The sequence below is a fragment of the Lagenorhynchus albirostris genome, chromosome 2 (assembly GCF_949774975.1).
Source record: "Lagenorhynchus albirostris chromosome 2, mLagAlb1.1, whole genome shotgun sequence".
In the NCBI taxonomy this organism is placed as follows: domain Eukaryota; kingdom Metazoa; phylum Chordata; class Mammalia; order Artiodactyla; family Delphinidae; genus Lagenorhynchus; species Lagenorhynchus albirostris.
The window spans coordinates 55,540,574-55,566,008 of record NC_083096.1 but is presented as its reverse complement, the minus strand read 5'-3'; the positions used below and the strand labels follow the sequence as shown (position 1 = coordinate 55,566,008).

The window sequence follows — 25,435 nt, the reverse complement described above, 5'->3', positions numbered from 1 at the left end:
CATATTTATTATTAAAAGGTGTTACTTCTTCTTGGTGGTGGCAGTTTCCTATTCTTCATTAACATTATAGCTAGCGTTACAATCTAATGCGAGTGAAAACACCTTTAGCAGTCAAAGAAATAAAATCTTAAGAACCAAACGGTAAGCTGGCATTTACTACAATTAACAGTATCTTTCGACAAAAACAACTTTCTTTTTCTAAGTGGCTCAGGAAAGTTGAAATAAGAATTTTAAAAAATATTAACTGCAATCCACCTGTAATTCCCAATAAGTAATTTCAGCAGGAAAATTTCATAAAGCTGAGCTGAAACAACAAATAAATATAAAAATCATAGCTGTCCAAGGTAGAAAGGTATGAATGTGGGCCAGCAAAATGGGCAGTCAGGTAAAATGATGACAGTAGTAGACTGCTTGCCTGTTCAATCCCTAACGTTGAACGTAAAATCTGCTTAGTTTAGTAACTCTAATTTTTATCTAAAAGGATAGGCAGACTTTTCAGGGAAGAGATCACCTTGCAAACATTATAACCATGTATCGGCAATAAAAAATAAACACAATTGGACTCTTTCAGGGTAAAAATCTAAGTAAACACTGCAGTTAATTTCCAGACAGGTTATTAATTTCCCCTAAAAAGTAACTGAGCCTTTCCTTTTAATGATATATAAGACATTACAAGTGCTTTTTACAGATAGATTTTATACATGAAACCTTTACTCAACTCTTTAAAATGAGCAAAAAAAAAAAAAAGTAGAAAAAGATGGTTAGCTCTCCATCTATAACCATTTGTACATAAGCAATAACAACCGAGTACTCTTTAGTGAAAAGAATCTATTTTTCTCTGAATCTGAATATAATCTAACATGTACTGACTATAGTTACTTGACCATAGTGATAGGAGATTGTCCTTTAGGCACAAGTAAAATAACAAAAATACAACATGCTATCATGACAAGATAATCTCAACAAAAGGGAGGAGGAACTGCTTACACACAATACTGTAAAAGATGACATTCATGGTTTAGAAAAACTGAAGAATTTTCATTACTTTTACATTTTATAAGGCAGCTAACTTTAACAGTTAACTTTAGATACATCTCCCTACACAGTATAATCAACTCACAACTACTAAGAGGTTTCACAATCAAAATGGCTACTATTTCCTCCCAAACCAAAACAGAGTAAAGCACAAGTCTTTGGCTCTCCTTTAAAGAAAACAGCAGGTTACCGTTCCTAACCAGACCTTTGTTTGCCTACCAGTAGGGCAAATACCACATTTGTGCATCACTGAGTAATAACACCATTAGAAAAGGCAACTTCACAGAAGTTATTGGCTAAGCGAATTCATTTGAATGCTCTGTTTTGAGGCAGCAAACTGTCACTGTTGCAGATTGGGGAGGGCAGTGGGTAAATCAAGGGGAATTTGCAAGATACAGAAGGGACAGAGAAAAAAAGAAAATCAAAAACTTTGAGCTCCAACCCTAAAGACCAATGGAAAGTCTGATGGAGTTACATATTCAAGGTAGCAAATGAGAATCATACCAATTTTATGTCTTTTAGGCAAAAAAAATATATATAAATAAATAAATACATGGGAAAGACTAGGAGAAGGGAAGGGAAATAAAATGGGAGAAGGGAATCAACCACATTAATGCTGTATGAAATAAATTTTTATACATTCTGAGTAGTTGAGTATTTTGCAGCTGGCATTAGAAATAGTGTCTTATTATTTGAATATTACTAGAAACCTATGTTATAACTAACTTTTCTTTGATTAGAAAAGTTAACAAGGAATGGATCTTTGGTCACTTCAGCCTCTGTAAATTACCCAAGTCATGGCACCTACTGAACTTATGACAATATCTATAAGTAAGGCAAAAGAACTACATATAAGTCAGAAAATTGAGTCTAGATATCTTATTCTCGGTTCTTCTACCCTCTTCCAGAGACTCACTGAAGAAAGAAAAAGTCCAAGTACTTTTATATTCCTAGCTGGAATAAAATTCTGGTGTTGTTATCCAGACTGAACACAATGCTTATTACTCCTACCTTAACCTTCTCAGAATTGTTCATTTTCATCTGAGATGTCTGAGTCTTGTCTTTTAATTCAGTGAAAAGCAGTCATCTTCAGAAGAAATTAACATTTGAATAAGTAGAAAGCATAAAAACTGTATTTCCTATCTGACTGGTTTCATCTTCTACCTGTCTCTAAAGGAATAAATTTAAAAAGCTAGAAAAGTCAATTATTTTTCATAGATTTTAACAAAAAAGCAGTTAGAAAGTCAAGCAGTTTTGCCTGAACAGGCCATCAACCCTTATTAGCTCATCATATCACAAGGTATACAACAGAGAAAAGGAAAAGAAAGAGAAAAAAACAATGGAGGTTTTATTGAATTCCTAAAACTGCTTGTGAGCACTGCGAAAGTTGTAAGAATTTCTATGAGGTAAGGCAGAGTAACCAATTTAAAATAGGTAAATTACAGGCACAATGGGACAGTATACCTTTCTCTTGTTGTTCTACCCACTCAGATTTCCTCTAGAGTGTGAGGCCTTAGAGAGGTACAGCTAGGGTTAAGGCTACAATTTGAGATTCCCCCCATCTTCACTCCATGAAAATACCTTAAAAAGAGAAAGAGAGTATTTTAAGTCAGTTCAAAACAGTGGCTTCTCTGGTTTTATTCAGAATAGGAATACTGTGTAAATTAATCCCTGTTTCTGCCTAGCTTACAAAATCAAAATGGTGAAAGGAAGAATGAGTATATTTGAAGAAAATGAACAAGAACAACAGAAGTTGAGTTATTAGGGGTTTCAACAGATACCCAAAATGGAATTTTACTTTTACTCCAAATTTCAACAAAATCAATACCCATAAATTCCTTTTCAGTACCAGAATCATTCTGAGTTCCAAATTGAACCAACTGCTCTTAAAATTTAGGAATTAAACATGTCCAAAGGAGAAATAACATCTGCCCAAATCTGCCTACAGAAGGTTAGAGGCCAAGAATGTTGTCTTTTATGGCTATAGAGAGAAATGAAAAATCTCGGGACTCTGTCAGACATAAAAGTTTCTCTCCTTCTCCCAAAAAAACAGTAAGTACTTAAAGAGTAAATAAATGTAAGAGGGTTTTAAGCAAAATAAAACAAATAAAAAAAGCAAAAAAGCAAGTGTATTTTAAAAAAAAAAGGAAAATATGGATATCAACTGATAAAATGCCTCATCTTCATTCAGTGCTTCTACCTCCCAATCAGTCATTTTATCGCAACAGCTGCGCTCATGCGAAAAAATCCATAAAACATACCCAATATATATACAGATATAGCTATGTATATATGTATATATATAATATATATATAAATTTTTATTTAAATAAAAAAGAAAGCTCGAATCCCAAGCCAATATGTGTATATCAAATCCTTGACCAGCCAGGTCTGTAGGGCATAATCAAATTCAATGTGAAATAGTATATAAACACGGTGCCTTGACTGGGCAAATTAAATAATTGCTACTCAAAAGAGTGTTCTGTTTGGACTCTCCTACTGGTAGGCAATGGCAGGACTGTATTACCCTCCCCCCACCCTCACCCCCCCCCATTTGTTTCATTTAACAATATGATGGACACAGAGCTTAGACTGAGGTTGTTATGACCTCAGCAGGAGTTAAGGGTTAAGAAAATAAGAAACAAGAAAAATACAAACTCTTGCTTTTACCCAACCAAAGCAATGCAGTAACTTATTACATAACCAGTGCTTTCTGTTTTAGTAGTATAATCCAGAAAGGGAAATTTTTAGAAAATCAGGCAAACACAGGGATAGGGTGGGTGACTATATCAAATAACCCCCACTAAACATGTTTTATATGGTCTTAGTTCAGTACAGACATGTGGCATCAGAATATGTGCAGCAGAACTAAGTAATAAAAATCCTTCCTTATTCTTTTCAACATTTTCATGAAGAATCTTTTCAATATTGTAAAGCCAAGACTACAAAAATTGACTTCTAGGTACTTACTATCTACTTGTGCTAATGATTCTGAAAAGCTGCAACTGATTAATTCATGAACTATCCTTAAGATTCAGGCAGTTCGTATTTGCCAATCTCTGAAAGCCAAGGGCTCCAGTATACGGGAATTTTATACTTTTGGTTTTTGAGAGTAAAACATAACACATCCATTGAACTAATGTGGCTCTGTTCATTTTAAGTTCAAATCAAGTGTTGCAGTTTTACAACATGGTTGATTGTCCTGGTTTTTGAACATTCTATGATTTCAGCAGAGGTTCAATTTGGAAAAGCACAGCTCTAAATTTCCAACCATCACCTCAATACAGGTAATAAACCAAGTATGTATTTTCAGTGCTAATAAACTATACTTTATCCTGAAAGTAATCTCCATTTAAATCTACTAAAGCAATCTAAAATTGACTCAGGTTTCTGATTACATTAAGAGAATGAAAGGGGTCCATCCATAATATCGGAAATGAGGGCTTCAAAAATTAATTGGTAATTATCTCTCTGAAAAGCTGAAATAAACACAAAAACAAGAAATAAAGCCCTCCTGAACAATAACTACAAAAAGTTTTAATACCATATGAAAAACCTACCTACACATGAAGCTAGTGACCCAGAAAGAGAAAGCAGATTATGGTTTCTAAATAACAGCTCTTAGAAAGTTGGTGTGCTGCACATTTTCTAATAACTAGTCTATTACTGTCTATTTCTCAAGCACCACAGAATTCTCAGAAAGGCCAGTGCTTTTTGTCTGTTGTAATTTATGGGGTTGTGAGAGTTGGAAAGGATTGGGGGTAAGGAATTATACACACTGGGTATGTAATAATACCAAAATACAAGAAAAACCTACTTCATTAAGATCATACAATTAATCAAACAGAGTGTATATATAATATCTTCTTCTTTTTTTTAAAGCCCTGGATCCAAGGCGTCCAAAGTTATTAAAATAAAGTTCATTCACAGAACAAAAACAAATTTAATCTGAATTGCTTGCAGATACTGCTAATTTTCTTTTTCTTTTTCTTTTAAATTAAAAAATGCATTATTGTGAACTATGTGCAGGGTTTGTTTTTAGTAGTGGTGTTTGTGCACATTGCCTCCGGTGCTTTTCCTGGATTTCTCTGACCACTCTCAGAGAAAATGTTTAGAAGCTATCTGTTCTCCTACCCCTACGCCCCACAAATTGGTTAGGAACAGAAGATAAAAGTAGGACTCCTCATGTTTTAGGGAGCAGAACTGGATGTAACTCCTGATCTCTGGGAGTCATTACTGTCCCCTCCTCCCTCAGGGTCCTCTGACAGGTTCAGAGAGTTGGTCTTGTTTGATAGGAGGCCGATGTTCTCTTGTGTCAAGGCTGATCCATTCGGCACATCACTGTTAACGTTTTTTTAAAAAAAAAAGAGTTTGGATTTTAAAAAAGGAGAGAGATAAAAATGATTATTTAGTAGAATAAAGTCAACAGGGCCTTTCTTTTTAGCAGTATGGAATGGCATACATGAATGGCATTCAAACTTTAATTTACAGCTCTATATCCACGCTTTATTTTAGCATAGGGGTTGGCAAACTAAGGCTAGCTAGCTGCCTTTTTTTTTTTAACTTTGTTTTTTTTAGCTGCCTGTTTTTGTAAACAAATTTTTATTGGAACACAGCCTGCCCATTTGCTTGCATATTGTCTATGGCTGCTTTCACATTACAATGGCAGAACTGAGAGTTTTCACAGAAATAGTAAAACTCATAATTTTAAATATTCACTATCTGGCCTTTAAGAAAAAGTGCTGACCCCTGCTTTTAGTAGGTTTACTAGTACAAGAAATTGCTTTGAACCCAGGATAACGCATGGATTTAAACAGCCAAAAACCTAAGCCTGAAAGCAACAGGGCATTAGATATTGTTGTATATCATCAGGAGGGCAACTTGGGACTATGCATCAAAAGCCTCAAAATACCCTAAGTTGCAAAATACTCTAAGATGCAAGATATGCAAACAAAGAATTAACTATAATACTGTTTATTGCAGGGTTGTTCACAATAGCTGATGTGTATCCTTCCCTACCTGTAGAAGAATAATGGATGACATGGGACAGACCAAATTAAAAACCAGGAGGATGGGCGGGGGCGGGGCGGATAGGTGGGTGGAAGTGGCTAAATGCCTACACACTTCAAAAAACCAGAAGAGGGCTTCCCTGGTGGCGCAGTGGTTAAGAGTCCGCATGCCGATGCAGGGGACACTGGTTTGTGCCCCGGTCCGGGAAGATCCCACATGCCGCAGAGCGGCTGGGCCCGTGAGCCATGGCCACTGAGCCTGCGCGTCCGGAGCCTGTGCTCCGCAACAGGAGAGGCCACAGAAGTGAGAGGCCCGTGTACTGCAAAAACAAAAAAACAAAAAAAAAAACCAGAAGAAAAAAAAAAAGACCAGAAGGGTATACATCAAAATGTTAACACTAGTTTTAAATAAATTAAAAAACAAGGGGAAAAAGGAGATGGAAGCAGAAAATTTTATTTCTTAGGTATTAACAGATAATTCAACCTTGGGTCTGACCTAAAATAAGTTTTAACTCCTAAACTCATGCAAAAATATTCTTTTCTCAGTACAAAATAATATTTAAAAAATCAAATTATAGGGCTTCCCTGGTGGCGCAGTGGTTGGGGGTCCACCTGCCGATGCAGGGGACGCGGGTTCGTGCCCCGGTCCGGGAGGATCCCACATGCCGCGGAGCGGCTGGGCCCGTGGGCCATGGCCGCTGGGCCTGCGCGTCCGGAGCCTGTGCTCCGTGACGGGAGGGGCCGCAGCGGTGAGAGGCCCGCGTACCGCAAAAAAAAAAAAAATCAAATTATATGTATGAGGGTACTTCTGTCATGACTGTATAAGACTATGAAAATGTCCCTTTCTTTACCTGAATGTCAATGTAAGGTCCTCAGCTGGAACCTTATTTTGTGGTTCTGGTTGTCCATTTTCTGCTTGCTTACTTGCATTCAATTTGCTTTTCATATCCAGAGAACACTGGTTCTCCTTTGAAAGAAAAGGAAATAAATTCAATTATCTTTTATTTAATGGTGCTAATGGAAGAGAGAACAGATATAGATAATACAAAATGATGATCAGAAATCATATTTAGTTCTGTAAAATGACCAAAGAAACAGGCAGATTAAAAGAGATACATAGGGACTTCCCTGGTGACACAGTGGTTAAGAATCTGCCTGCCAATGCAGGGGACACGGGTTCGATCCCTGGTCCAGGAAGATCTCACATGCCGCAGAGCCACTAAGCCAGTGCGCCACAACTACTGAGCCTGCGTGCCCGAAGAGCCCATGCACTGCAACTACTGAGCCCATGCACCGCAACTACTGAAGCCTGTGTGCTCTAGGGTCCGCGTGCCGCACTACTGAGCCCATGTGCTGCAACTATTGAAGCCTGTGCACCTAGAGCCCATGCTCCACAAGAGAAGCTACCACAATGAGAAGCCTGCGCAGCAACGAAGAGTAGCCCCTGCGTGAAGCAACTAGAGAAAGCCCGCGCACACAGCAACGAAAACCCAATGCAGCCAAAGAGAGAGAGAGAGAGAGAGAGAGAGAGAGAGAGAGAGAGAGAGATACACAAAAACATAATGGAGTACGGCCCACTTGCTCACTATCCAAGCTGGATAGCAAGGGGACAAATGTCTCAAGTTAACATGGAAAAATCTCACAGAAAAACTGATCACTCAGAAAAAGCAAGTCAAAATATAATAAGTATCTATAATACACTTATTGAAAACAGAAAAATGAAATATCCCATCTATTTGCTTACAAAGAATGTGAAAACTATGCAAAAACAAAAACCAAAAACCAATTATCATGCAATCTGAGGGAATGGTTCAATCTCCTAAGACTAAAAATTTACTGAAATGAGTGTTCATGCACTATGAAACAAACCCTAAGCATATCTATGGATATAATTCCACAAGAAATAATATATAGATGGCATCTCACTCATGACAAAAAAATAGGTCATCAATAACAGAAGGGCTGTGAAACCTAGAAATGTTATTTGGTAATACATCTTTGTTTAACATGAGGGCACTGCAAAAAACACCATCCCCTCTGCTTCCTTACTCAATACGCTTAACAGAAATTTAGTAACTTCCAGATAACCCCCTTGTTTTCCCGGAAAGTTTTTTGTAATGCAGAAAACTAAGACAAAGAACACACTCAAACCAAAAGAGAATGAGGAGAAGAATGATAAAACAGGGAGGCAGACCATCTTCAGGACACTCACTGTCAGTATTAATCACTCAGTGCAGTGCCTTGGGGTGATGATTCTACAGCTCTAGATGATTCTAGAACTCCAGAACCACGAGTTCAGCGACACAACTACACAGAGGCTTTCCTTTCAGCTTTCCTCTCTTTTCCCACCATAGCACTTACCATGCTCAGTTCCCGGGTTCTCTTCCCGATTTCCCTTTCCACCTGGTGCAGTTCCAAGCTCAGCTGCTCACTTGAGGGCGCTCCAGGCCACTTCGGTGGGGGCGGCGGCGGCGGTGGGGGCTGTGATTGGCCTGCCAAGGCGCTCGCCTCCCTCTGCAGCGCCAGCCTGCTACCGACAGCCTAGTGCAAAAGCCAAGCGCACAGCTCAACACACGCCACGCCGCGCACAGAGTGACCAGGCCCGAAGCCAGACCCGCCCAAGCAACTTACTACTCATGGATTGGCAATAAAAATGATGCAAACGTAAGGCACTGCTTCTTTCTCTGAGTACCATTTGAATACAAAAGGGAAAATATGGGGCATTTAAACTTAGTGAATAATAATTTAATCTTTGGTATAAGTTGCTCTTTTTATCTTCTTAGTGGAAAGAGAAGTCAACTATAAATGTGCTTCTTTCCTTTTCTATTTTTTTCCTTTTGTTTTTTAATTGAATTTTCTCTGATGTAAATTCTATCATTTCTTTCATGATACCTCAGTAATGGCAGGGACTTTTAACCACAGTGAGTTAAATAGTGCTGAAATTCTTTTGGAACAGAAAATCAGTCTAGAAATTTCAACAAAGACAAAAAGCCATGAAATAGCAAGGTAAGGAATAATGCTTTATGGAGTTAAAGGTCCAAATCTTCAACAAGTTAATAAACTAAAGGTGAACATAATAAACACAGCATTCTTTTTTCTTACGATAGGAATCACCAAGAAGTTTTGGACCAATGTTAATAAAGCAATGGGAAAAAGGAGACAAACATGCATACTATACAGGTTTTTATTTCTAAACCTTCTTGCTTACATAAGAGCACAAGCCAGACACATGTTCAAAAACAAACACACACACACACACACAACACACACACACAAATCCCTCCTACTGGTCTTGCTAATAAGAAAGTCTAAGATTGAATCAGTTAGAAATTTATTTCCAAAGCAATAGCTTACTTATTATTATAGATCTTTGTAGAAAGATATACATCTAGAAAGAAACGTTCTAAGAGCATCTTTTTCTCCAGAAGGGAGCAATGCATTTATCATTAGAATGTCTTTAGCTTTCCATATTCAAAGTCTATGTTCCAATACAAAGGATAATATAAACAAAACCTAGTCTTCCTGATGTGGCACTTAAAGGACTTTAAGAATTCTTTGCCTTCTGACATTTTGTTTCTCGTAAGTATCAGGTAGCATGGTGGAAAGAACACTGAATTTGGAGTATGAAGAACTGGGTTCATGTTTCAACCTCTGTGAAACTAATATCCTTCAACCAAAAAGGGTGGGGGACAATACCACCTGCCTAATCTAATTGTCAGGGACATGTATGGGTCAAATAAGATATGTGATAGTAATTTATAAGCTGAAAGAACTATATTAATGAAAGGTGGTATTACTATACAGAGACTATATTTTTTAGGTCAAAGTTCTAAGCTTCTACTAAAGATGCTGACGAGTAAAAGAAGTGAGAGAAATTTTTAAAAATTAAAGAAAATATAAGAAATTAAAAACAAATCTTAAGCTAAAAGCATCTGTTGATTAAAAAACTATATACTATATACCTTCAACTTAAATGTGCCATCAAGGAATATAAGCTCCTTTTATATTTTTTATTTTATATAATATTTTAGATAATCTACAAATTTTAGATTATCTAAAATATTATACAGTATAAAAATATAAAAGGAGCTTATATATATACATATGTAATATATAATGTATAATATATAAAACATATAAAATATGTTTTCTATTCTCACGTAATAGAAATTCTAAATTTCCTATTGTCTCAGAACTTCGAAGTACTTAAATTCTTTGAAAAATGGACAACTGTACTAACTCTTAGGAAACAAACCTTAAAGTTTTATGTTCATTTTACCTCAAAAGTTCCTCCTTTTAAAATCTTTTTGAGAACTCTTCAAAAACTGGAATGAAATAATATCTCTAGGCTGGTACCTCTAGTCCACGTAGCTGGGTCTGTTGGCTAATTTGTTGGTTTAATTGCTGCAATTCTAGTCGTAGCTGTTCCCTCTCAGCAGATGGAAGGGGTTTTCCATGACTGGCCACTTCTGACATAGATATTCTCTCCCTTTTGTGGGAAAGAAAGTATGGAATAAATTTAAAATTTTATTTTAAAAAAATGTTATGACCAGAAAAACAAAGTAAGTTGAGTAATTTTAAAGGCTTGTAAAAGTAAAAAGAATGACTTATACCTCTCACTGAAGTGTCCCTGAGAAGGTATGTTTTGATGAGGTGAATATGGAGAACCTCCCCAGCCACTGTGGGCTCCATACGGACCATAATCTGTAAGAGAGTAATTTACAGTGGAATGATGCAATTCATAGATTTGATTCTTTTTTTTAGGTAGCCATAATCTAAAAGGCGTAGGCATATTATGTACACAGTTATCTTGAAAGATGGAGGGGTACTGATGTTTGTTTTTCCCCCAATAAAAAGTCAATCTTTGTAATTTTTTCTTTTGTTTGATTTAAAAAAAAAATGAGATGTATTATTTTAACAAAAGCAATGAAACTATTAAAAATAACACATAGGTTACCTTCACATACAGATATTTAATTTTAGTTTGTACCCCTACAATTCCCTGGGTTATAATTACCTTTCTACAGGGATAATTCCACAGAAAAGTTTGAAGACTACTGCCCTGCAAGGTTATGAAAAGCACTGACGGTAAATGGGGAGTAGGTGGTGCTGGGAGTTGTGACTATGAACACTCCAAATCAGCTTACCTCTGAGATTCTTACCTGAAATGTTAATAGATTTTGTGGGAGCTCCCTGAGGTGCCATAGCCTGCATTGGGCCAGCACCCTGATATATTGTTTTGGAAGTTCGAGAAATGGCACCAAATCGAGATACTGTTGGTCGGTCTCCAAATGGGATGAGGTCATCATCACTGGTTTCTGCTGCTCTTCTCTGAAGGTCCAATCGCTGGTCTCTCATTCCTTTACTCTCCACATTCTGGTAAAAAGTAAAATGAGAAGGTAAAAAGTAAAATGAGAAATCCACCCCACACTTAGATCTCTAACATAATTTCCTCTAGCTCTGTAATAAGGTTAAAATAGAGTATAATGTTCTTACTGATAAGATTAAAATCATTAGTTGCCTTTAGTTGTCATATAAAACATTGCTTTTCAAACCTCTGACCACTTCCTATAATATTTTTTACATCATGACCCAGTACATATATACATTCAAATATATATATTTGAATGTATATATGTATATATATATTTTTTCATAACATTTATCCTTACTATATGTAATGTATTCTTGTATTTAGTTATTCTAATTCATTTCTTTAAAAAAAGGCCCATCATGACCAATAAATTAATTTTCAACAATCAACAGTTAGAAAAAGACTGTTTAAAAATGTAAGTGCCAACATAGGCTTTTTTTTTTTTTTTTTTTTTTTTTGCGGTACGTGGGCCTCTCACTGTTGTGGTCTCTCCCGCTGCGGAGCACAGGCTCCGGACGCGCAGGCTCAGCGGCCATGGCTCACGGGCCCAGCTGCTCCGTGGCATGTGGGATCTTCCCGGACCGGGGCACGAACCCGTGTCCCCTGCATCGGCAGGCGGACTCCCAACCACTGCGCCACCAGGGAAGCCCCCAACATAGGCTTTTAAAAGGCATTCCAGTCAGAAAGATAAATGGAAATCTAATTGCTAGACCCTTGCTACTCAAAGAATAGTCCACAGACCAGCAGCATCAGCATCAGCATCACTAGAGAACTCATTAGAAATGCAGAATTTCAGGTCTCATCCCAGCCTTACTGAATTAGAACTTGAATTTTGACAGATTCCCCAGGTAATTTACATGCACATTCATGTTTGAGAAACACTGGGGTAGACTTTTATCCATTTGGGAAATGTTCGATTACATCTAGGTTAGGCTGGAAAACACTTTTATTCTTTGTTAATTTAAGTAAATGAGTTTTATTTTGCTAATGTTTATGTTACTTTATTATAATAACTCTTTCTGAAAGTCAGGTACAAAGCAAAGGTTCCTATCTACCTCTACCTCCTAATCTCATTCCTATTCTCTCAGAAAGACTGTTTTTTATGGCCTAAAAACAATGTTTTCTTAATCCTACCACAGAAAAACAAAAGGTTCATTTTCTCTTTTTTCTCCTCTATATTCCTTTTTTTCTCTTTCTTCTTTTTTTAATTGTCTGGCATCTAATCATATTTATGCTATAGATATCACCTCACTCATCTAAGTCTTCCTTTTCTATTACCAAGAATTGGTCTTCTCTCAACCAGCTGGGCAAATCTGTCTTTGAAAATCTATATAACAACCTAGGGAACCTCTGTTAGAATTAACAAGGGCAAATGAATAATAGTCAAAAAAAAAAAAAAGAATAGTCAAGGCATACCTTTAACCCACCAATACTACTCCTAAGCATAACTTTCATGCAATGTGCACAAGGAAACATATGCAAGAATGTTTACTGTAGCACTGTACATAATAATAAAAAAATTAAAAACAGCCTAAATGTTCATCAACATGAAAATCAATAAACAATTATATATATTTATTTATTGTATGATATTAGTTATCATACAATGGTACCTGATAAAAGCAGTGAAAATGAATGAATTTGAACTATAGGTATAAATTTGGATACATCTCAAAAACAATGCTGAATGAAAATGCAAGTTGAGGTTTATAATATGTATAAGGTCTATAAACATTCAAAACAAAATTGTTTAGAAGTAGTATAAAATTATTCATGAAATGATAAACTCTCAATTCAGGATAGAGGTTATCTCCAGGGAAGGAGGGAGGGAGAAAATGAGATTAGGGAGGTAAAGCAAGGAGGATTTAATTACTTATGTAAAGTTTTATTTCTTTAAAGGATAAAGAAGCAATTAAGATAAAATAGTGATATATTTTAAGCTTGAGTATTAGATACAATGGTGTTACATTATTTTTTGTTAAAAAATAAAATGGCATAAGTGTAATACATTTCAGGATACCACAGCTCATCTGAAGCTAAGTAACTGTAATTCTGACTCACACACTAGTATTGTTCACTAGATTCAACTTTACTGTTTAAACTTAAGAGTTGTAAAAGAGTTATAATTTATTTGGACAAGAAATTCAAGATCTTAGTTATGCAAAATAATTTACTTTCAATTCTAAACAGCTGTTGGGTTAATTGCTAGCTTCACAGAAAAATAAGAAACGCTCTTCTTTGTCTAGACAAGTTTGAAAAGATTTTTATATATACTTGAAAGAAATAAAAAAACATATAGTTTAAATATAATTCAATCACATAGTACAGAATATGGTCTGAAACTTAAGCAAAGCTCAGTTACTTGTGTCTACACTATAACTGGGGATAATTTATTTGGTTTATCTTGATTTGTATTAATTATGGCTTAGTTATTACACATACCATCATTTCCACACTCCCTGCTGCCACAACATCTTTGGGTTTTGCATCTTTGGTTCCAATGTAGGAGCCGATTGTGTCACATGACCAGGGTGAGTACTGGCTATAATCATTTCCTTTGTATTTCCCAGCTACCTTCAAGTCTTCATCCAAAAACTGCAGATGGAAAAAGGAAAAAAGAAACAAAATAGGAAATGGGTCTATGAGTAACAGCACAGAGAGAGCAGGAATTTCTTTAGAACATCATGCTGAAGCAACATAGTAACAGTTATTTGATTTGTGTCACTAGAAGATTTTTGTAGACTATGAAAAATATAAAACAAATGAAAAATGATATTCAGCCTTTACACTTTGTTAACAGAGGGTCAAAAAAGTATCTCAATATCCTTCAAAGAATCAAATTAGGATTTTTGAAGAGATTTGCCCATCCTCTTTCTCATCAGATTCAGTTAACACTTAAGCAAGTATGTATTATGCCCTAGTTTTGCTAGACCCTCCTTAATGTTTCTTTCAATAACATTCCAGGTAAACAAGAGCATTAGAAATTCTTTAAAATGTAATCTTAAATGTTCTATATAGTACGTGATGACATAACATTTTTACCTAAATCTCTTTAATAGCAATAATTCATATCTTGAATAAATTCTGGTCCTTAGGGTTGAGTCAATGAAGTGAAAAGGATAAGATTCCTAATTTTCTTTTCTCAGGATGAGCTCTGAAATTATGTAATAACTAAATAGGCATTCTAGGTCTAATGCATTTTTACTTACATTCACATTTGTGTAATGTTTTACAGTTTTCTAAGTACTTTTATGTATACACTATCTCATATGTTCTTCAAGTCCATGAGAGACAATGTGGGTGATCAGACCAAGGTTATACCAGTATAGGGAGTGCTAGAACACTAATAAATTGCTCTCACTTTATCACAGATGTATATACTGACATACTAATAATTCAGGGAGTACTGGTACATTTAAATGGCTCTATGCTTCCACCTATACTAAAACAACCTTCTATTTTCTGAGTCATCACTTTGGTCTTCTGCACTGGCAGAGGGATATGCTGTTCACAGTACCACTCATTTTCAACCACAACTCCTGTTTCCATTGTTTATAACCTCTTTCCTTTTTTTTGTCCTACTTCTATTTTAAAAATTCCAGCTCCTTTTTACATTTTTCCTCTGCTTACAAATTTTGTGTAGAACAGCTAGCTTTTTAAAGACATGACCTACTAACAAGAGTGCTTTTTCCCCTGCAATCAATGTTATTATACAGCAATTAAAAAAAGAATGAGATAGGACTTCCCTGGTGGTGCAGTGGTTAAGAATCAGACTGCCAATGCAGGGGACATGGGTTTGAGCCCTGGTCCGGGAAGATCCCACACGCCGCAGAGCAACTAAGCCTGCAAGCTACAACTACTGAAGCCCACGCGCCTAGAGCCCGTGATCCGCAGCAAGATAAGCCACTGTGATGAGAAGCCCGTGCCGTGCAATGAAGAGTAGCCCCCCTCGCTGCAACTAGAGAAACCCCCTGTGCAGCAGCGAAGACCCAACGCAGCCAAAAGTAAAATATAAATAAATAAATTTATTAAGAGAAAAAAGAATGAGATAAATTTATATACTGATACAGAAAGACATCCAGGATAACTGGTTAAATAAAAACAAAAAAAATGCAAAACGTAAAATCTGAATATATTATTACTAAATGATCTGATTAAAAATTATAATGATGTGTTTCATGCACAGAAAAGTTGAAATATATATTAAAAGTTAAAATATATAATAAACTTACAGTGATATAGAAAATGAGATCTTGGAGAAATTTCTTTCTATATTATGTATTTTTATAATGTATGAATTTAGTATAATTATATGTAGGTTGTTTATAATCAGAACTGAAGTTTAATTATATAGCTTTGTATGTCAGTAACTAAAATAATTCTGTCAACAGATAAAGTTCCGTAACAGCCAGGCATTATTATAATTTTTATTACAAGTAAAAAAGTAATAAATACGCACAGTTATTATTTACTGAATGCCTGCTTTGTGCCAGATGCCTTATGTCTCATTTAATCTTCACCACACCACTGTGAGGTAGGTTTTATTATACTTGATTTACAAATAGAGAAACCTGAGCCTCAGGGTTAATGAAGGCTAAATAACTTACAAAAGATCACACACTGAGCCACAAAGCTGAACCTCACAGATAATTATATTTCATTCCAAAATTAGCTCACTTTTCACAGTGTCATACTGCTTTCCATATTTCTCAAAAAATGGTATGGCATAACAAGGCTCTGGGATGTCTCTAACAGTAAGTTTTTGAAAAAATATCATGTAATGTTGATACTTTACACGTAAAATTATATTAACAGAAGATGTTATAGCTTTACTAATTAACCTACATTATTGTGGAAAATTCATCCAAAGTGTTTAGAGAGGAAAGCCAGATACTATGAACAATCTTTATTTAGTAGATTACTTTTGTAGACCCCAAAGTTTACTGTTTATTATATGCAATGTGATATATTTCAATTTTCATTGCTTATTATTCATAATTTATCAGCTAGAAATAGTTTAGAATCATAATTCTACACATAAAGGATGTAAGACATTTTCCTTACATAATATCAACTGCAACTCTACTGAAAAAACCTACTTGACATAAATACACACACACACACACACACACACATATTGAGCTGAGGCAGTTATGTAAAATCAACACACCAAAATAATTAAATAAATAAGATCAACAAAGCAAAAGGCTGGCTTTCTTTAAAGATAAAACTGATGGTAAATCCCTAGCAAGACTGACCAAGGAAAAAAATTATCAGAAGTGGAAAAATGTCTTCGGGGTCACTATAGACCCTGAAGACATTAAAAAGATAATAAGACAACACTCATTCATGTTAACTATTAGTACTGCCTTGTGGAAATACTGATAACCCTCAAATTATGGTTTATTACCCTCTAGTACATTAACCAGTTTATTCTAGCAACTCTATTTCAGTGTTTTTTTCCTGCCTTTCACTACCTATATTAGCCTGTCTCTCCTACTCTTTGAATTAACTTTATCATCCTGCTGTTTTCCTCACTACTGAGTTAAATAAACCTTTGACAGTCTCAATTATAAAAACTATGAATATAGGGAAATTTCATTCATCTGATAAAGATAACCTACAAAAAGGATGACAGCAAACATCACAATGGTAAATTATTAGAAGCTCCATTTGCTCAAAGACTGGAAATAAGAAAACCTATCACCACTTTTATTTTTACTGGAGGATCTAGCTCACACAACCAAGATAAAAAAAAGAAAAGACTTAAAAAGGAGAAAGTAAAATGGTCATTATTCACAAAGGACATGACTGTGTGCACAGAAAATCCAAAAGAATCCACTAACAAATACTAGAATTAATAGGGAAATTTACCAAGGCTGCTGAACACAGGTGTCAAAATATGCAAAAATCTACTTAATTTCTCTTTAATAATAACAAATAGAAAATGAAATTTCAAAAAGGATTCCATTTAAATAGCTTCAAAAACATTAGTTTTCTAGGAATAAGTTTAATGGAAGATGTGCAAGACACTGAAAACTATATGAGATATGACATTATTGATAAAAATTAAAGAAGATCCAAGGAAGTGGAGGGTATACCATGTTCTTGGAGACTCAATATTGGAAAGATGTCACTTCTCCTCAAACGGATCTAAAGCAACACTGTCCAATGAAAATATAATTGACCCACATACGTAATCTCAAAACATTTTAGTAGCCATATTAAAAAATAAAAACAGATAAAATTAATTTTAACAATACATTTTATTTAATCTAATACACCCAAAGTAGTATTTTAACATGTAATTAATATAAATATATTGATATTTTGGTGGGGGTACTAAACCTTCAGATCCAATGTATGTTTTGTGCTTACAGCACACATGAATTCGAACTAGCCACATTTTAAGCATCATTATCCACATGTGGCTAGTGGTTACCATACTGGGCTGCCCAGATCCAGAGATTCAATGTAATCCTAATAAAAACTGCAACAGAGGGCTTCCCTGGTGGCGCAGTGGTTGAGAGTCCACCTGCCGGTGCAGGGGACATGGACTCGTGCCCCGGTCTGGGAGGATCCCACGTGCCACGTAGTGGCTGGGCCCGTGAGCCATGGCCACTGGGCCTGCGCATCCGGAGCCTGTGCTCCGCAATGGGAGAGGCCACAACAGTGAGAGGCCCAGGTAACACACACACACACACACACACAAAAAAACTGCAGCAGATATTTCTGTGGACATCCACATGCTGATTCTAAAATGTGTCTGGAATTTCCAAGGACCAGGAACAACAAAGATAATCCTGAAGACCAAAACTGGAAAACATACACCACCACATTAAGATGTACAATACTACTACATTAAGACAATGTGGTGTTGGTACAAGGATAGAGAAATAGATCAATGAAACAGAATAGAGTTCAGAAACATATAGTCACCTGACTATGACAAAGGTGACCAGATTATGATAAAGGTGACTGCAGGGTACTGGGGAAAGGATGGTCTTTTCATTAAATGATGCTTGATCAACGAGATACCCTTTAAGGAAAAAATGGGTCTTAACTCCTAAGACACTATATACAAAAATCAATTCTAGATGGACTGTAGATCTAAACATGAAATAATACACCTTTTAGAGGAAAATATCCTCATGACCTTGGGAATAGGTGAAGATGACTTAAATAGGACACAATAAATCACTGATTAAGGAAAAACTGATAAAGAGACTAAAAAAGATGTGCTTACTTCCTCTTGTTGGAAGGCAGGAGGCAATGTTGGTGAAGGTGCAAAAGGAGGTGGAGAGATAACCTTCCTTTCCTCTAGTTGTGCCATTATTTCCTTCCGTCTTCGATGTAGCTCATCTAGACTAGGATGGGGCTGGGGAGGGGGAGGAAGCCGGCTGTAAGGAGGCTCCTGAAAATGCAAAGATGAGTAAAAATTGAAAAAGAATTTTAGGACACATTGATTCACTTAGCACATATTTTAAATAAGCAGCTTGTATACTCATCTTAACATCCGAAATAGCAAGACTTAATAAAACAAAGCAAAACAAAACAAACAAAACCCCCCAAAAGTCTCAGGATTTCCCAAAGAGCTAAATTTAAGTTTCTTTTTCTTGGTCAGAGACCATAATTTCTAAATAAATCTAGAAATGTTAATAAAACCATCTAATGTTCAGAAACTAAGATGGGTTAGCGGGGGTGGGGTATTAATTTTTTTCCCCTTTAAAAGTTAAAAAAAAACTAACCTATGCAGATTATGAAAAGGTGAAAAAAGAGAAGATGCTTTCTTTTAAAAAAGAACTGATTGATCAAAGAGTTATTACCATGGCAAAAGGTTAAAAAAAAAATCACTGCAAGCAATAATCAAGTAAATCTATATAATAAGAAAAAACCCCAAAAACCCAGCATACTCTGTTGTACGAAGGTCTGATCTGAGTTGGGTGGGGAGCCACTGGATAGTAACCCTCCATCTGTTGGTATCTTTCTCTGGATTCTGGTACATAGGATGGTACTGCTGCAGGTGGAATCTCAATGGGTATAGGACTTTCTCGGAAAATCTCCTCTCTTGTATAAGACTGAGCAGGGTATACTCGACGGCCATCATAGTGTGGTGGGTACATAGGTGGGTACTGTTGTGGCTGTGTGCCATATTGAGAGTTTACTACACGATCTTGGAGGTACGGTGGATAATGATCCAAGTAGGGAGGACCAGGTTCAGGAGCAGATGGTGGAGGTCGGACAAAGCGGGACACACATTGTGGTGGTGGAGGATAGTACATACCTGTACAATACAAAAGAGGAACCAAAAGCAACAATGAGCCAATCTATTTTTCTATTTAAGACTTTTCCTTTTAAAATATTTCAACACTAAAGAATTAAAAATCCACTCCTTTCTTTAGATGTTTTCCCTCTGCTTATGTAGTCAGGCTAGCTTTGCGAAAAATAACAAGCAAAAATTATCCTTAAAAGTTACTGAAAACACCAATCTACTTATAGTCTACAACAGTAAATTGGCTCTCTCAATTGTTTGACCATCTTTCTGGTGTGCCTTAACATACTGCAAACACTGAAAAGCAAAAAAACTATATTTCCCTGAAGCTTAGGTTCTACAAATCACTCATTTGCATAAGTTTTGAATGTGAAATTGAGTTAACTGGAAAGAGATCCATTCTGCTGGTACAGATCTAGTAGCTAACTGCATAGCTCTAGAGTTCTTTGTTTTTTGGCTGTGCCGTGTGGTATGTGGGATCTTAGTTCCTTCCCCACCAGGGATTGAACCTGTGCCCTCTGCAGTGGAAGTGCAGAGTCTTAACCACTGGTCCGCCAGGGAAGTCCCCTAGAGTTCTTGAAACAACAGTCGTGGCAGTAGCTTCCCAATTTGAAGACGTTTGCCTCAACTGATGAGCTCCTCAAGTTGGCGATTAGGGCAGAAGTTTCCTATTTCTACAGCTTCATTGTAACAGGTTCTTTCAGCAACTAGCTCTGGGACTCATTCCTGGAGGCCTAGCTTAAGTCTGCTTTTCCAATGTTTCTACTGATTTTGTAGGACTCTCTGTATTAAACCTCTTTCTGCTAATATAGCCAGAATGATTTCTGCTATCTGCAATTGAACCCTTACTGATTCAGCATATTTAAGGTTAACTCAACAAAAGCAGTTGGGTTTTTCCTGCAATGAATGGTCAAAAGGAAGACAGATCAACTTTTATCCTATTCTTATATGTATTCATGACACCATGCCAACTTAAAACTACTTTTTTTGAAATGAAAGCAATGAAAGACATTGCTGATTCAAAATTAATATAGCCTTGGGAAAAGGAAATGGAGAACACCTTGAATCTATCCCAGTTTAAAAAACAATAGAGGGGCTTCCCTGGTGGCGCAGTGGTTGAGAGTCTGCCTGCCGATGCAGGGGACACGGGATCGTGCCCCGGTCTGGGAAGATCCCACATGCCGTGGAGCGGCTGGGCCCGTGAGCCATGGCCGCTGGACCTGCGCGTCCGGAGCCTGTGCTCCGCAACGGGAGAGGCCACAACAGTGAGAGACCCGCGTACCGCAAAAACCCCAAAAAACAAAAACAAACAATAGCACTATACTGTTTCTGACAAAGAGAGTCAACACTTTAGTTTAAAAATCGTTGCTTATTTTTTCACATGAATTACATTATGTGAAACCTCAATCAAGTCCTCTCCTTCATTCTCCATACCTGGTTATTATCATTAAAACTGGCTAATTTTCCACATTTGTCTATTTTCTCAAATACTTTCTTTTTTCCCATCACGCTAATCCAGACCTCAGTAGTCACACCTGGATTAACAACAAGTCTCCTTACTCCTCCTTGACTCTAGACCCTCATCTTTACAATCCATTTGTAAATTTTCCTTTCTATTCCCAATACCTCTATTTAGGGCATCCTTCCACAAAGTCTTTTGATCCCTCAAGTTCTCAATGATCTTCCTTGAGTCCTGCAGTTAATTCCTACCACACTAATATTAACTACCACAACTGAACACTTCATTTTAAACACATATATAGATATATATACTCTCACACATATAGTTTTCTATTCTTTACTAATACTGATTCTATACTATAAACTCTCTAAAAGTATGTATTTGCATTTTTTCATATATATTACAAGGCCTAGAAAAAATATTAGGTGACAACTGAAAGCAAAAAAATGTACTGTGTTTAATTTATATCCACTGTAATATTAAATTCTTTTTTCGTACTTGAAGAAAATTTTGGTCAGGAAAATATATACAGCCTCAGCAAATTTCCATTGTCTACTTGGATGACTTACTTCTATAAATATGTAAACATATTTAATATACAACTGCTTTTAGTAGTCAGGGCAAATTACTCTTCATAGCTTTGCTACTTCATTTATTTCATACTATTTAGTTGGTCATGTAACCTCAGTTTTTTCCAAGTATTAAAAAAAGCATTTATTTATTTTGAGATTACTGAAAATATGATCACTCTTGAAATCATTCTCATAACTTCTAAGAAAAGTGAGTGACATAAATGAAAGATCATTACCCTGCTGATAAGGTGCTGGTTCAAATGGTGGAGCAGCTCCTCGAGGATCCTGGTAATAAACATCTGCCTGTTGTGCTGGATATAACTGAGAACCTCGTGGTACCATCTGAAGTGATTTGGTGACAGGCATAGGGGGCAGGTCTGTTGGCCCTCTTGGAGGTACAGGATGTGGATTAACAGGCAAGGCAGAAATACTCTTAGGGACAGATTCTAGCCTACGGGAGCAAGATTCTGCAAGTCAAGTTTAAGGTCTTGAAAATACTTCTAATGTACACAAATTGTTAAATGTAAAAAAACTGCCACAATTTGGGAAACTGTTTTTTTCCAATAGCCATTTCTTCTACATTTGCAAACTTTGATCTTATGTCACCTATGTTAATTGTTTCTCAAAAATCACTGGCACAGGAAATAGAAATAAAAAACAAAATAAGCCCCCCAAACAAAGCACCGATTATTCTTTCTTCCTTCTACTTTATGTCTATAAAGAAACTTTAAATAAATGTTAGGAAAAACAACGTACAGGTCAGGAGGGGATCCAGGGGCACTACTGCTCAGGTGATCTATCTTTCCTGGTTTCAGACTAGAATCGTAGCTGGGGTCTGTCCCTCGTGGAATCAGCTGTGTTACTGTATTCCCTGCTGATACAATTCCATTTGGCAGAGCAGGGGTTTTTCTGCTAGGCAGATCCACTGCACCTTCATCCGGAAGGATAGCTGTTGAAGGCAGGCCCACCTCATTAAGTTGACCCAAAGAGGCACTCAGGGGTCTTCTGGGAACCAGACGTTTGTTCATTTTACGAAACCTATATAAAAAGCAAAGGCACACACCAAAAACCAAAACTGTAAAAGGAAAAGCTTTTAAAAATCAAGAACTAAAATGTATTTAAGAAACGGATACAAAAGGGAAGGATTCCAAGCACATCATTTTCTAGAAATTCTCTTGAAACATTGGCTCTAGCTATCAACTTGAAAACTTGTGTATACACACACACACACACTTTAGGGTAGGGGGCGGCAGGCGGACCACCCATCAGGTATAACCACTGTTAACAGCTTGGTATATAATACAGATTTTTCCACTCCATACACTGGCTTAATATTCTTACATTTGTAAGATTATAAATTACAGAAATAGGGTCATATACAGCTGCATAGTAAATATTTTCGTCTACTTCATAATCTTAAATATTTCTTTATGTCAGTACATTTTAGGTTGTCCCTAATTTTTTGCTATTAAAACAATGCAATAACAGAAAATTATGTACATGTACTTTGCACTTGTGTGAATAACCAAAAGCAGAATTATTAATCTAATGTATGCACATTAGAAACTCTTATAATGCTCCAAAGCTATTATAACTACTACCAATTAACAAAAAAAGGCTTTTTTCAATATTTCATTAAACACTGGCTAGCCTCAGCCTCTGACAATTTGACAGTTCAAAAATATCAAGTTTTATTTTACTTTATATTTCTTTAACAATTCATGATATTGAACACAGTTTCACATGTTTGCTGGCCATTAGTGTTTTTTCTGTGAACTGCTTATTTACATGATCCATGTATCTACTGGTTCTTCTCTTTCTTACAGATTTGTAGGAGCTCATTTTATGTTATGGATATCAGCCTTTTCTATGTCATTTCCCCACTTTTTTTTTTTTAAGTTTGTGGTGTTTGGGCCATTATCTTAGTTTTTCATTTTCACGTAATCAAATTTATTGATCTCCTTTATAGATGCTAGGTGTCATTCTTTAAAAATCCTTCCTACTGTAAAATTATATAACACCACAAATATTTCTAAGTACTCTACAGTTTCTTTTTTAAATATTTAAATCTCTGATAAATTTATAACTTGTTTTGGTGTAAAGGTAATAATCCAGCCCTATTTTTCAAATGGATAGTTGTTTCATCATCATGTTTTTTTGTTATTGATGTGAAATGCCACCTTTTGCACATATGCTGAGTTCCTATATGTATCTGGAACTCTTTCTAGATTTTCTATTGTATTTCATTGGGCTATCTATTCCTATGCTAATACCACAGTCTTTATACTTACTTTACCTCATAAAACAGGTTAATAGTTATTAGTCTAGTCCCTGTTGAAGACCTTTTTTTCCAAAAATTTTCCTGGCTATTGGCATATTTTTTCTCCCAAATGAATGATTTTGTTAGGTTCCCAAAATCATCACGTTAAGATTCTAATTGGGATTTCACTGAACTTGCTGTTTAAGAGGAAATAAAACCTTTATAATGCCAAGTCTTATCCAAGAACACAGTATGCTTCTTCATTTATTCAACTCTTCGCTTATGTTCCTATGTAGTTTACTAATTCAATTCAAGAGATCCTGGATATTTTCTTATTAGCTTATTATTTGGTGTTTATCTTTTTTGTTTTTGTTGTTAATGCAAAGAGGATTTTAATGTCACCTTACTTTTTAACTGGTTATGTTTCCCTTTCTAGTTTATATGAGAGTACTTCATTTTTGTAAACTAATTTTTTGATTTGCTACCTTACTAAATTCTTGTTTCTTTTGTTTCTAGTATTTCTCTTGAGTTTTCCCATTTAATGATTTTGGCTATTTTGTTCTCTTGTTTACATACATTAGCTACAACTTCCAGAATGTTAAATAACATTTTTTACTAGTAGAAAATTTTCCCTTACTCTTGTCTGTAACAAGACTGAATCTAATAAACTAATACCAATTAAGCATCATGCTATCATGCTGGCTTTTGATTTGAAATATAATTATCATGTTGGGAAAACATCTATGATGTTTTTGTTCTACTAAGGGATCTTGATCTATCACGGGCATTGGATACTATTCAAATGTCTTTTGGCATCTTCAGATATGATCACGTGGTTGTCATACCCATTCTTCTCTAACCCAGAGTAATTATATTATGCTACCTTTGTACTTAGTAATGGTGTCTATTTTAATGTATTACTGAATTCTAAGTTTTAATATTTGGGATTTTAAAAATATTAATGTGTGAGATGAATTTGTAGTTTTCTTTAATTGTGCTTTGTCAAATCTACTGTCAGCGTTATACTGGTTTTATAAAACAATTAAGAAGCTTTTCCTTTCTTTCTACTATGTGCTGGCAATTTAACATCACTGAAATTATCTGGTCCTTGAAATAATCTGTGAAAATGAGCCAGAAAATAAATAATTTCTTGAATAGAGCAAAGGGCAAATTTTTCCATTGGAAATGCATTATTCAATTAGTTAAAATCAATCAGTTAAAGCTGATGAAAATTCTTAGACTTTTAATTGGGGGGGTGGGGGGGATAGCGAAAATGACTCACTTTTAGATTCAGTTAACCACAAGTAGCTTCCTACTTGTAGGCACAATGTAATGAAAGGTGAAGAAACTGCTTTGGTTTTCTTTTCTAAAATTCTGTATTACTTTCTAAACATTTCCTATTCATCAAAGGGAATGCAACTACATCTTTTCATATTTCTCAATGGCAGCAA

At 35.8% G+C, this 25,435-nt stretch overlaps 1 protein-coding gene across 1 annotated transcript in view; it reads right to left on the bottom strand.

The window, feature by feature from the left end:
* Positions 1-4,553: 4,553 nt before the first annotated feature.
* Positions 4,554-25,435, bottom strand: part of RC3H1 (ring finger and CCCH-type domains 1) — an 89,671-nt gene continuing 68,789 nt past the window's right edge. The window contains exons 10-20 of the mRNA XM_060142178.1: positions 22,481-22,762; positions 21,961-22,175; positions 19,332-19,702; positions 18,665-18,832; positions 13,861-14,013; positions 11,207-11,420; positions 10,658-10,748; positions 10,401-10,533; positions 8,406-8,585; positions 6,896-7,011; positions 4,554-5,376 (exon numbers count right to left, since the gene is read on the bottom strand). Coding sequence (XP_059998161.1) covers positions 5,226-5,376; positions 6,896-7,011; positions 8,406-8,585; positions 10,401-10,533; positions 10,658-10,748; positions 11,207-11,420; positions 13,861-14,013; positions 18,665-18,832; positions 19,332-19,702; positions 21,961-22,175; positions 22,481-22,762 — 2,074 coding nt within the window. The 3' untranslated portion in view covers positions 4,554-5,225. The remainder of the gene's footprint in view (positions 5,377-6,895; positions 7,012-8,405; positions 8,586-10,400; positions 10,534-10,657; positions 10,749-11,206; positions 11,421-13,860; positions 14,014-18,664; positions 18,833-19,331; positions 19,703-21,960; positions 22,176-22,480; positions 22,763-25,435) is intronic.